At 41.2% G+C, this 11,683-nt stretch overlaps 1 protein-coding gene across 3 annotated transcripts in view; it reads right to left on the reverse strand.

Annotated features, from left to right (window-relative positions):
• The window catches only part of LOC120063012 (V-type proton ATPase 116 kDa subunit a2-like), a 39,080-nt gene extending 28,642 nt beyond the window's left edge, over window positions 1-10,438 (reverse strand). The window contains exons 1-13 of one of the 3 annotated variants that reach the window (XR_005478453.1): window positions 9,737-10,438; window positions 7,738-7,816; window positions 6,472-6,569; window positions 4,967-5,104; window positions 4,525-4,619; window positions 4,310-4,436; window positions 4,010-4,092; window positions 3,768-3,861; window positions 2,400-2,612; window positions 1,633-1,783; window positions 1,278-1,417; window positions 948-1,108; window positions 239-329 (exon numbers count right to left, since the gene is read on the reverse strand). Coding sequence is in view for 2 of the 3 variants with exons in the window: in XM_039013094.1 (XP_038869022.1) it covers window positions 239-329; window positions 948-1,108; window positions 1,278-1,417; window positions 1,633-1,783; window positions 2,400-2,612; window positions 3,768-3,861; window positions 4,010-4,092; window positions 4,310-4,436; window positions 4,525-4,619; window positions 4,967-5,104; window positions 6,472-6,569; window positions 7,738-7,816; window positions 9,737-9,853 (1,587 nt within the window). In the remaining variant the exon portion in view is untranslated. The remainder of the gene's footprint in view (window positions 1-238; window positions 330-947; window positions 1,109-1,277; window positions 1,418-1,632; window positions 1,784-2,399; window positions 2,613-3,767; window positions 3,862-4,009; window positions 4,093-4,309; window positions 4,437-4,524; window positions 4,620-4,966; window positions 5,105-6,471; window positions 6,570-7,737; window positions 7,817-9,736) is intronic. The other 2 variants (XM_039013094.1, XM_039013095.1) reach the window with 2 other exon arrangements.
• Window positions 10,439-11,683: the final 1,245 nt, after the last annotated feature.

Raw genomic sequence — 11,683 nt, forward strand, 5'->3', positions numbered from 1 at the left:
AGGTTGAGGTATGGACAGACTACATCACAGTCAGATTGATGGGATTGTTAACAAATATTTTTATAGGAACATTAAAATGAGTAATGATCCATGATTTACTTTATTGGCTCTGGTTGGTGAGAGGCAAGAGTGTATGGTTATGGACAGGGAATAACTTGTGTGTACTTGTGTGTGTGTAGTGAACATAGAGACAAGACAATGCTGTTTATGACCATGGATCATAAAGCTATGTACTTACCGGGTCAATGCCCAAAGGGTAGGGTCCATTGAAAACCCCAGGGACAATGGGATCAAGGGTCAGAAAGGCATTGGTGCGGAGCGTGGAATCCCTTTTAAAGAAAATACCAAAGTCAACAATTATAACAAAGAGCAAACTATCAGGTGATTTAATGTTTAATGTCACATGCATTGTTATTGATATTTTTATACTTTATTTTACATTTAATTCATATGTAATTGGAGAAAAAAAAGAGTCTGTTCAATCAGTAATAAGGAAAAGGGATAGCTTCTTCAGGAGATCAATGATCATAGCAATGAATGAATATCAAATCTCTTGCATGTCATCATCATAAACCTGACATTTTTAAAGAGACAGTGTACAATTTTCTATGTACTCCATATCAATAGGAAAACAGTGCTTTTACACAATGTAGATACCTAATATTCCACAAATGACTTTAATTTCAATGACAGGTATTTGTATCGCTTTTATAATAAACAAACGTATTTACAGTGTTACATATTATTTTATAGGACCTAATGTGCTTCAAAAGTAGATAGAATTCGGGCTGTATCTCAATCCATTTAAAAAAATCGTATTTTCTGGTGCTCTTAAATTAATGTGGTGCTCCTAACTTTTTAAAATTGGGAGCACCAGTTCGACCAATGAAAAATGTTAATCTAGAGCCCTGGGTACATTACAGAACAGATTATAGTATAGTACTAACCAAGTCCAATTTCCAGATTTAAACATGGCGTTGACGCTCCAGCCTGAGTCAAAGATGTTGAGAGACTTGGAAAAGCAGTCGTTGTAGATGAGGCCGGTATAGACCGAGAACAAGCCCATCATCAGGATGATGTAACGGCCCTCGAAGAACGTGTTCCAGATCTGAGCATACAAACACACCAATGTCAATGTAGGGGAAATAATCTAGCTAACCATATTTCCTGTTAACTTATTCATATGGGCCCTGGTCAAACCTAGTGCACTATATAGGGTGCCATTTTAGGGTGCCATTTGAGACGCACCCCCAAGAGCCTCTCCCTGGCCCTCTCACCTCGTTTCTTGTGCGCTTCAGTTTGCGGTTGTCCTCATACAGCACCATCCAGAGAGCAAACAGAGCCATGATCATACCATGGCCCAGGTCTCCAAACATCACAGCAAACAGGAAGGGGAAGGTGATGACTGTGTAAGGAGCTGTTAGACAACAGACAAAACAAGACATCATATTCCATAAACACATTTAACTATCCCTCAAGTTCATTGTCCATTCTTGTTAGGAGTGGAAATTTGTCTTTGGCTACAGGCATGTAGCTCATACACATAGCAAACAAACAGAAAAACCGTAGGCCTAATGACAGCTTCCTAAATATACTAATCAGTGGTCATTGACTGACGAGGTCTTACTGTACCTGGGTTAACCTCTCTATAGTTTCCCACTCCATAGGCCTCCACTATGCTCTGGAAGCCTGAGGTGAACTTGTTGGTCCTTATCAGGGTGGGCGGAGTGTCGTTGCTGGGGATACGGTTGACAAAAGAAGGCACTGTGGCTCCACTTTTCCTCTGTGAAGGCAAGCCAATAATGTTAGACAGACCAGGATTATTGAAATGTTATTAGTCTAAAAGTTGCATAAATGTTTTGAGGGCAAGCCAATAACTTGAGACATAAAAATATATATTTTCCACAGGGTAAGACAGAAACCTAAGAGCTAGTAAGTCAAATACATTTTGACCATTCAAGCCTCGTTTTTGGAAGCCTCATTAAAGCCATGTTTAAAGGACTAAAACCCCTGGCAGAACCCTGACATGAACTATTGCCATTGAATTGACTGTGACCTTAATTATGCACATTAGCCAGTGCAATTAATGAATGGACAGAAGCCCTGGTAGCCATCAATTGGGACCCAACAGGACCTATAACATGACTAGTTTATTCAATATGGCTTAAACCATCAGACGTGGTCAAGATAAGATCAATGCCACTCCCCTCTTTCTACAACAACCATGACCCCATTACTAAAGCAGGTCATGCTGACTAGGTGTGTGACTGTGTTGGTTTAGCCAAATACTGAACTTAGAAGGGGGAGGTCACAAACAATGCATTACAATCCAAAACGTAAAGAGTTAAGCCCAACAATGACATTACACAGGTAGCCATGGTAACAACGAGCTGACTGACCGAGCCTTCCTCTAGCGCCCGCCGCAGGGTCGGCAGGTCGTTGACAGGGCACCACACCTCGGCTATCAGACACTTGTTAGTGACGTCAAAGCTGCACAGGTTGAGGATGTAGTAGATGGCCTTCATCTTCTTGACCTGGATGACCCAGGTGTAGACAGACTCAGAGGCCTTGTTCAACACCTGTCTCAGGTAGTCTTCTGTCCTATGGAGAACCTGGGGACAGCCAGCATGGGGAGAGGAATAGTATTACATTTTAACAATGGGAGGGTTTCCCATCCATTTAGAATATCAAGAGGGTGTGGGCAAATGATGAATGACTGTTTAAGAATGTTCTTTGCATGATAGAATCTTCCAATGCACATGCTAGGGATGGAATTTGAGTGTGTATGCTGGTAGTTTTAGTGTGTGTGTGTGTGTGTGTGTTAATGTTCGCATGAACGAGAAAGCGAAAACAAAGAGGGAGCCTTCAACTAAGACCTCATGGAGATCATATGCTGGGACCAGAGGTTAATGCAATTATTTTTTTCCTCAAGAAAAGGATTGATCTGAACAGTCTACCAGACAACAAGGCACAAGCTAAGTCATTTGACCCCACAGTGGTCATGACAGAAAACGCGCTCTGGCGCCTGAGTGAGAGCTCTCTCTCTCGCTCCTGAGAAATATACCCCTCACACTCCATTCCGCTTCTTCCCAAAAAGTTATAATGTTCTAAATCACTCTAAACACCCGCTGTCCATGCCTCGCTCTAGCCAGAAGCACAAGGCCCATTCTGTGAGGGATAGCTCCAGCACTTCTTTACTATCAGCCAAGCTTCTTTTTGTATTTTATCTCTAACAGCCCAAGTCACAAGTCTTGCAACATCCTCCTTTGTTAAAATGCCTCATCAAGCACAATATATTTCAACAGTTAAATCCAGCAGCAGGAACACCTTAAGCTGTAAGCCATTGATAGCTTACATTTTAACTAGCAAAATGTTGCTGTTTTAAAGCTAATTTCCTGCAATTCTAATTGCCGCTGTTAAATACATTTAGGGGAAACACTAACTTATAAATGCCTCATGAGCTTAGTTCAACTCTCGTACCCCATCAATTTGTAAACATTGTAAATGTAAACAAACACTAAAGCCTCAAAACATGCTTAAAACTATCATTTTTATATCTTGGATGGTCAGTCCTTGCATCCACAGCTCCATATATACATTTGAGAGTGGTTACATTTCTCCAGGCCCTGCCTCAGCTTGTTACCAAAACAGAGACGGGGAGGGCTCTTCATTATCATTTCAACTGCAGACTTGCCCTTTAAAAACAAATTATAAATAAATAACGCATCAACCACTCTTGTTGCTGACAAGGCTTTTATAGAGCTTACAGTGTGCAGGTCCTGGATGCGAGTTCTGAGTCCCTCCACAACGTCATTCCTCTCCTCATTGCTGTTAGGGTATGGATACACGTGACAGTGGTAGCTGAGGGGCAAAAAGAGGAGATGATGTTATTATAGCACAGGTTAAAGTCACCGTCTTCAGAGCTTGTTGGGGGCAACATATTAGGCCTAATGGTTTGACAGAGGCTGAAAGTGGAACAGGAGGTCATTGGGAGAGGCGGTTTAATTACCAGTCACAGATCTTCTTGACTTTCTGTCCGATCTGCTCACCCCAATAGGAGATGAGGAACACCACACTCTTAGTTGGCTCACCCTGCAATAACCATAGAACAGGAAGTGGTTTAGAATAGACACACAGTAAGGCAGAGGTGAGAGGTTCTACTTCTCTTAGGCCCAACACAGGTGCTGTTATATTTAGCTATGTGATAAACAGCATCTTATTCTTTTATCTTTGATTTCACATTCACACTCAAGCACTTACTGTAGAAAATGGTTAGCAATATCTTTCACGCAGAACAAGATTGACCCACCGTGTCAGGGTCCTCCAAATACTCGTCAATTTCAGAGTAGCTAAGAATGGTGTAGCCCTTACACACTCTCCACAGCATGCGCTCAAAGGCCTCTATCTTCACCCTCTGAATCAGCCCTGATATAAAGCTGCAGGGGGAATGGAGAGAAACAGGGCGCTACAGTAACCAGGCACACACACGTGGGTATAAATCTATGTCTGCTAATAGCCCCTTACCCTAGTTTGGCTCCTAGCCGCTGCATGCTAGTGTACTCCATCATGGAGTCCTCTAGGAAGGAGAACTCCTCATGCTGGGCGTGCAGGGGCTCACGCTGGGAAAAATACAATTTTCCCAGCGTAAGGACACACATACCAAAATACATACCCCAAATTCACACCAGGAGAGAAAAACACATTGCTAGAAAAAAGGCTACATTTTGCCCTTGCATGAATGAGGTTTTGGCTAATCCAAGATTTATCCCCCACAACCTCCTATATAGAGGGGAGGAAAGAGCAAAGAAATTGTGACAATGGAAGCAGCCAAGCCAAATAATGTGATTTAAACTATTTATTGTCTCCTCCTCAAGCATACCAAAGCAAGTGCTCTGGAGTCAAACAGTGGGGCAGAGCACTTGGTCAGTAGTAGGATCTTGCTTTGTGGAAGAGCTGTTGGACTTACTTCTGCGCTGCGGTGCACAAAGTTGCGTGTGATGCGCAGCATGTGTGTGTACTCGGTCAGCTCCAGGAGGTTCTTCTGTAGTTTCTCCTTATTCCTGGTCACCTCGCTCAGCTCCACCTCCAGCCTCTGCAACTGCTCCTGGAGAGAGCCATACATAGTGTCAATTAGCAATGATAATATGGGATGTCCCAAATGGCACCCTATTCTCCATATAGTAAATAAACTGAACAAAAATATAAAACACAACATGCAACAATTTCAAGGATTTTACTGAGTTAGTTTGTATGAGGGAATCAGTCAATTTAAATAAATTCATTAGGCCCTAATCTATGGATTTCACAGATATGCATCCTGTTGGTCACACATACTTCAAAAAAACAGTATCTGATGTGACCACCATTTGCCTCACGCAGCAAGACACATCTCCTTCACATAGAGTTGATCAGGCTGTTCATTTTGGCCTGTGGAATGTTGTCCAAATGGATGTGCAAAGTTGCTGGATATTGGCGGGAAATGGAACACGCTGTCGTACACGTCGATCCAAAGCATCCCAAACATGCTCAATGGGTGACATGTTTGGAGAGTATGCAGGCCATGGAAGAACTGGGACATTTTCACTTTCCAGGAATTGTGAACAGATCCTTGTGACATGGAGCAGTGTATTACCATGCTGAAACATGTGATGGCGGCAGATGGCTGGCTGGCACGACAATGGGCCTCAGGATCTCGTTGCGGTATCTCTGTGTATTCAAATTGTCATGCCAGCCATCCAAATTAGCTTATGCCTGCCCATACCATAACCCCACCGCCACCATGGGGCACTCGGCTTACAATGATGTTGACATCAGCAAACCACTCGCCCACACGATACCCTACACACGCTGTCTGCCCGGTACAGGTGAAACCGGGATTCATCCGTGAAGGGCACACCAGTGGCCAGCTTGCCAGTGGCCATCCAAGGTGAATATTTGCCCTCTGAAGTCGGTTACGACACTCAACTGCAGTCAGGTCAAGACCCTGGTGCAGACAACGAGCACGCAGATGTGCTACCCTGAGACGGTTTCTGACAGTTTTTGCTGAAATTCTTTGGTTGGTCAAACCCACAGTTTCATCAGCTTATGCTGGAGAAATTAACATTCAATTATCTGGCAACAGCTCTGGTGGAGATTCCTGCAGTCAACATTCCAATTGCACACTCCCTCAAAACTTGAGACATCGGTGGCATTGTGATGTGTGACAAAACTGCACATTTTAGAGTGGCCTTTTATTGTCCCCAGAACAAGGTTATTCTTGATATGCCACAACTGTCAGGTGGATGGATTATCTTGGCAAAGGAGAAATGTTCACTAACAGGGACGTAAACAGCGAACCAACATTTAACATGTTCTGTTTATATTTTTGTTCAGTGTATATGGTGCCATTTGGGACAAATAAAATACTTAATTCTTATGAAAAAAAGGATTAATAACATTTTAGAGAATGAGAGACAGGTAGAGTGTGCTAACCATTATAACCAGGACATGCTTGGGCTGGGGTGCAATCGGGTTCACTTCTCCCTCTGGAAGTGGGATGTCTGCTCTCTTGATTTCCCTTAGAAGGTACCCTGTGTCAAAGACGCAGTGAAGTCTTAGTACACAACACACAAACAGTCACTGAATCTATTTGTTTAAAATACTACATCTTCAGCAACAAGCTTAATCTGTTTTCATTTAAAAACTATAGTGTTTTTCATTGAATCTTAGAGTCTCTATTCTGCCTCACACTAATTCTCTCGCTCTTCTCTCAGGAACTCACATTCCTCTGAGAAACCTACCCCAACACTCCTTGTACTTTCCTTTTTTGGGGGCCTAAATTTAATCTCCAAGCGTCTGCCTCCAATTAAGCCTGAGTTTAGATTCCTTTAAATGAGACTCATTGGCCAGGGCACAGTGTATCTCAGAACTGTACAGTGGTCATGTAATGGAGACTGGGATTTGTGCAGCAACTGTGTGAAAGTTAATGAGTTATTCAGGAGTGCATCAATGCCCATCACTTTTAAACAGGGGTGAAAGTAAACCTATACGGTCCAGTACAGCATCCAAACAAAATAAATAGTGGGGGTACACCGTACCGTTAAAACATGAGCCTATCACAATAATTAACACAAAATGCAAGAAAGCTATAGGCTATCACACCATTATTTAACCTTACTGTATGTCAGTCGCATGAACATTTAGCGAATTGACTTGAAACCGGGTTGTATAAGCTCCAAATTGCGTTGTGGTTTTGCCTAGGCAGAGATGAGTGGTCAAGACCGAGACACGTGTGGACAGCAGTGGACGCATCAATTTGGGCTACAAGTGTAGGCCTAATGGCAGAATGTGATTACAATACACGTGTAGGTTTTGGGACAGACGTCTTTCCATTCATCAAATTGCGGGTGCACAGTTTGGAAGCTGGAATTATTTTGTGAGTGGAAGAACGTACGCGGGGAGCCTACAGGAGCACCTGTTTGAAGTGATTGACAACCAGATGAACACATCATGGCTGGTTGTGTTCATGCCACATTAATAGGTAACACATGTTAAAAGTTCTATGACAATACTTTACTAAGCCCACAGATCATATGAAATGATTAGAGATTCTATATGCAAATCTATGATTACACCTAGGCTATAACTTTTTTTTTTTTAAAGTGCACGCACACATAGGGTGTCCCGTACCGTAAGAAATTACATATACTTTCTCTCCTGCCTTTAAGTTAGGAACAAACCAACCTGTTTTATCCTTACCTAGAATTCTCTCCATTTCCTCACATCGTTTTATCTCAGTGACAAACTTCCGCTGGAATAGGTTTACGCTGGGGTTGAGCTGAAACAGTAGGAGCAGAGCCACATTGTTACTGTCACCACGAACACACACCTGTCTAAGCTGATATTGAATGGACTTTGCAAATGATCGCCAACATTCCACATTCTCTCTGATGCACAACCCTACAGGGCAAGTTGCAATATTTTGAGATGTCACTATGAAATCAAACTGGTCCACAGACTTCTCACGATCCTATTAAAAATGTCAGTAAACAAGCACATCCATAATCTACTGTACTCGGTAAGGTTAGATATAGTCTAATTAATCAGGCTGTAATAAACAATTAATTGGCATCTACAGACAAACATTTGTGCAAAATTGTGTAAATGTTGCTTACAAGCCAGAATGTTGAAAGAAATAACATTGGAACTTACTCCACCGGTTGTCTATGCGGTATGTCCTTCAGCTGCTTGAAATTTGAGACAAAATATCCACAGGAAAGTATTGCTTAGGCAACTTTTTAGAAAGCTGGTAGTTCGGTTTGGAACCAAGGTAAATTTAGTTTTATGTTGGATATTCGGTTTTCTATCGTCAAACATTGAACCAAGCATGCTATGACAATGAACATTGTATATTCTGAATCAGGGGACGTTGGAGAACAATTCACTCTTTTTTTTGTATTTGTCTTTCAATTTTTTTTTTTTTTTAAGTACAAAAAAAGGGTTGGATTATTCTCCATCCTCACCCGATTCAGAATATACAATTTTCATGTATTGTTTGGTTCAATAGCTATTGCCAAGAGAAAACTGAATATCCAATATAAAACCATATACCTACTGGCTCTCTAAAAAGTCTGGTCAACAATACATTCCACTGGACATTTGTCTACAATTTTGAGCAGCTGAAGGACAAACCACACAGACAACCGGTAGAGTAAATTCAAATCTAATTGTATTCAACATTCTGGCTTGTAAGGAGCATTTACACGATTTTGCACACAAATGTTTTAGGTTGTATATACACCAATAAATTGTGTATTACAGCCTGATTAATCAGACTAGGTTAGGCAAGACGTGTTATCTAAGCCAGTGTTTCCAAACTCCAGTTCTCAAGTACCCACAACAATGAGTTGAATCAGGTGTTTTTGTCCAGGGCTATAACAAAAATGTGTGCTGTTGGGGGTACTCGAGGACCAGAGTTGGGAAACACTGATCTAAGCTATTTGATCAAGTATTGTGTTAGGAACGCTCTCTCTCTCAAACTCTAAGCGGCATTCTGCCTTCTCCCTACAGTTCTCAGACATCATTAGCTTCGCCCATGACTGCCTCGTGTGAACTACAATCCCCACGCTATGTTTTAACATTTAGAAACGTCAATAATCATCGCTTGCGATACCAATTTCGAAATATATGCACCTTATCTTTCATCGGCGAGAAGGAATCCTTAAAATAAAAAATATACACTTACTGTAGCAGCTTCGCACAGATCCATAAACTATGGGTGCCTCCATCCGACGAAACTAAACCAAGTTACCGCTTACACACAGGTGTTCAGAGCATGCTAGATAGCTAATTAGCACAGGTAAACAAGCGCTGTAACATGGAGATATGGCCATGTGGGAACATTAACCCTATCAAGGTGTGTATAAATGTTATCTTTAAAAATTATTTATATTTACATAAAATAAGTTCCTTATGCTTCCAAACCCGTAACGCAAATGTGCATGTTAATGTTCAGACTAAGCGTCGGGGATCTTAACAAACAAAAAAACTACAAAAGACGCCTTCGTCCAATAACTAGTGTAATGTAATGCCTGGAACTGAGAGTCATGATCAAGGGCTAGGGTCGGGCAACATTCTACCTACCTGATCATGTCTGACAGCTCACAATGCAACTGTACCATCAAAGAGAGATTAACTTTGACAGCTGCGCTAGTTACATGAGACTGTTTATTTGGGAAGCAATCAGTAAGTTACTTACGTCTCTGAATTCCACCAGACCCATTTCTCCCAGTTCGCTAATGCAGTCGTATGCCGATCCAGACTGCAGAAACATCTGGGCCAAACACATCTCTTCACTTCGGAACAACGAACCCATCTTGACAGCTTGCTCTTGTCCTTACAATAAAACCGGCTAGTTAGCTTCAACTACAGCTAACTAACGTTAGTCTCGAGCGCAAACCACTTAACTGGGTAGGCTTATAAATGCGGGCTCCGGCGTCGTTGGAAGTAGCTACCTAGCATGCTAGCTAACAAACTACTGATGAGCATTCGCTTCAACACCGTGTCAATCATTGGCTAATCAGTGACACGTCTCGAGTACAATCTCAAGACGTTCCCGTCGAAGTGGTTGTTGAAGTCATCTTGCTGTAGCCATATAACGTAGCTATCGATAGAGAACCAGAAGATCCTAGCTAGTAGGAGCTCTGTCACTTAGGCTAGCTAGCTCTGTTTCCGTGAACTCTTCTCAATTTAGTTGTCGTAGTTAGCAGAAGCTACTGTTAGCTAACTAACACTAGAAACAATCATGTTTGATAGCAAACTATGACTATAAGCACATTTAAACTTAAAACTTCAATAAAGACTACAGTAGCTCGTTTTATTAAATACTCTCTAAATCATGCGTACTTTGATATAGCGCTTGTAGGCAAGTTACAAATTCCACGTCATTTCATACAACTCTTGTGCGTGCTCTGGGGCGTATTCATTACGCAAATGATGTTGCAAAACGTTTCTTTAACAGAATGAAATGGGGCGGGACCTACCTCAATTTGTCCAGTAGAAACTCTCGTTTTAGTTTTGCAACTGTTGCCTTCTCGGACGTCTGAAGCGAGAGGTTTTACTCCACCCAAAATCTGTCGACAAAATAAGACACAGAAGTGGTTAATTTTTGGATGGAGGTTAATGAGAGGGTGTCGAATTTGATCAACAAAAAATAGAATTGCTAATTTGCTACGTAAGGCTTATTTGATAAACTATAGGTTTTGTAATGGTTAGGTTGTTACGAGTGCACTGATATAAGTTATGGATAAGTAGACCTATGTGGCATTTCGGCAACTTTGAAAGAAAAAATACTTTATTTCAGTTGAGCCTAATTATTGTTTTAACCTTTATTTTATCAGGGAGTCATACTGAGACCAAGGTATTTTTTACAGATGAGCCCTGAATTACATAAAATACACACATCAAAATATAAATACAACATGCAGAAAGTAAAACACGGTCATAAATGTCTATGTCTTAAAAGTATGTCGTTCAGCCATTGAATAAGGCAGTTAACCCACTGTTCCCTGGTAGGCTGTCATTGTAAATAAGAATTTGTTCTTAACTGACTTGCCTTGTTAAATAAAGGTTAAATAAGATACATTTTTAAAAATCAGTAATTAGGTCCCCAATCAGCTTTCTGAATTGCCCTAGAGGCACCAGAACATAAAATGTGAGAACATTTTGAAGATTGTTTCACAAATAAGGTGCAAGAAAGCTAAAAGCTGATTTACCTAAGTCAGTAGAGACCACAGGAATTTCCAGAGTTTGCAATCCTTGAGACCGGGTGTGGTAACTCCTATGTCCAAAGATTAGTAATGATGTTAGGTACAGTAGGACTTTTTGTAAAAGGGCTTTATAAATGAAAACATATCAATATATCAACATACATGACATCAAAGAAGGCCAACAAACTATCTGGTGGAGAATGCAGTGATTTGTACAAAAATTGTCGCCCGTAATAAAGCACAGTGCGCAATGATAAACTGCATTTAACAGTTTTAATCAAGTGGCAGCTGCGTTCATATAGATGATGTCGACAAAGTCTAGGACCGATAGGAACATCGACTGAATAATCTACTTTCTACTATTAAGCGAAAGGCAGGACCTATTTCTATAAAAGAAGCCCATTTTCATTCTCAGCTTCTTTAACTCATCCATATGC

Source organism: Salvelinus namaycush, chromosome 18 (assembly GCF_016432855.1).
Source record: "Salvelinus namaycush isolate Seneca chromosome 18, SaNama_1.0, whole genome shotgun sequence".
Lineage (NCBI taxonomy): Eukaryota > Metazoa > Chordata > Actinopteri > Salmoniformes > Salmonidae > Salvelinus > Salvelinus namaycush.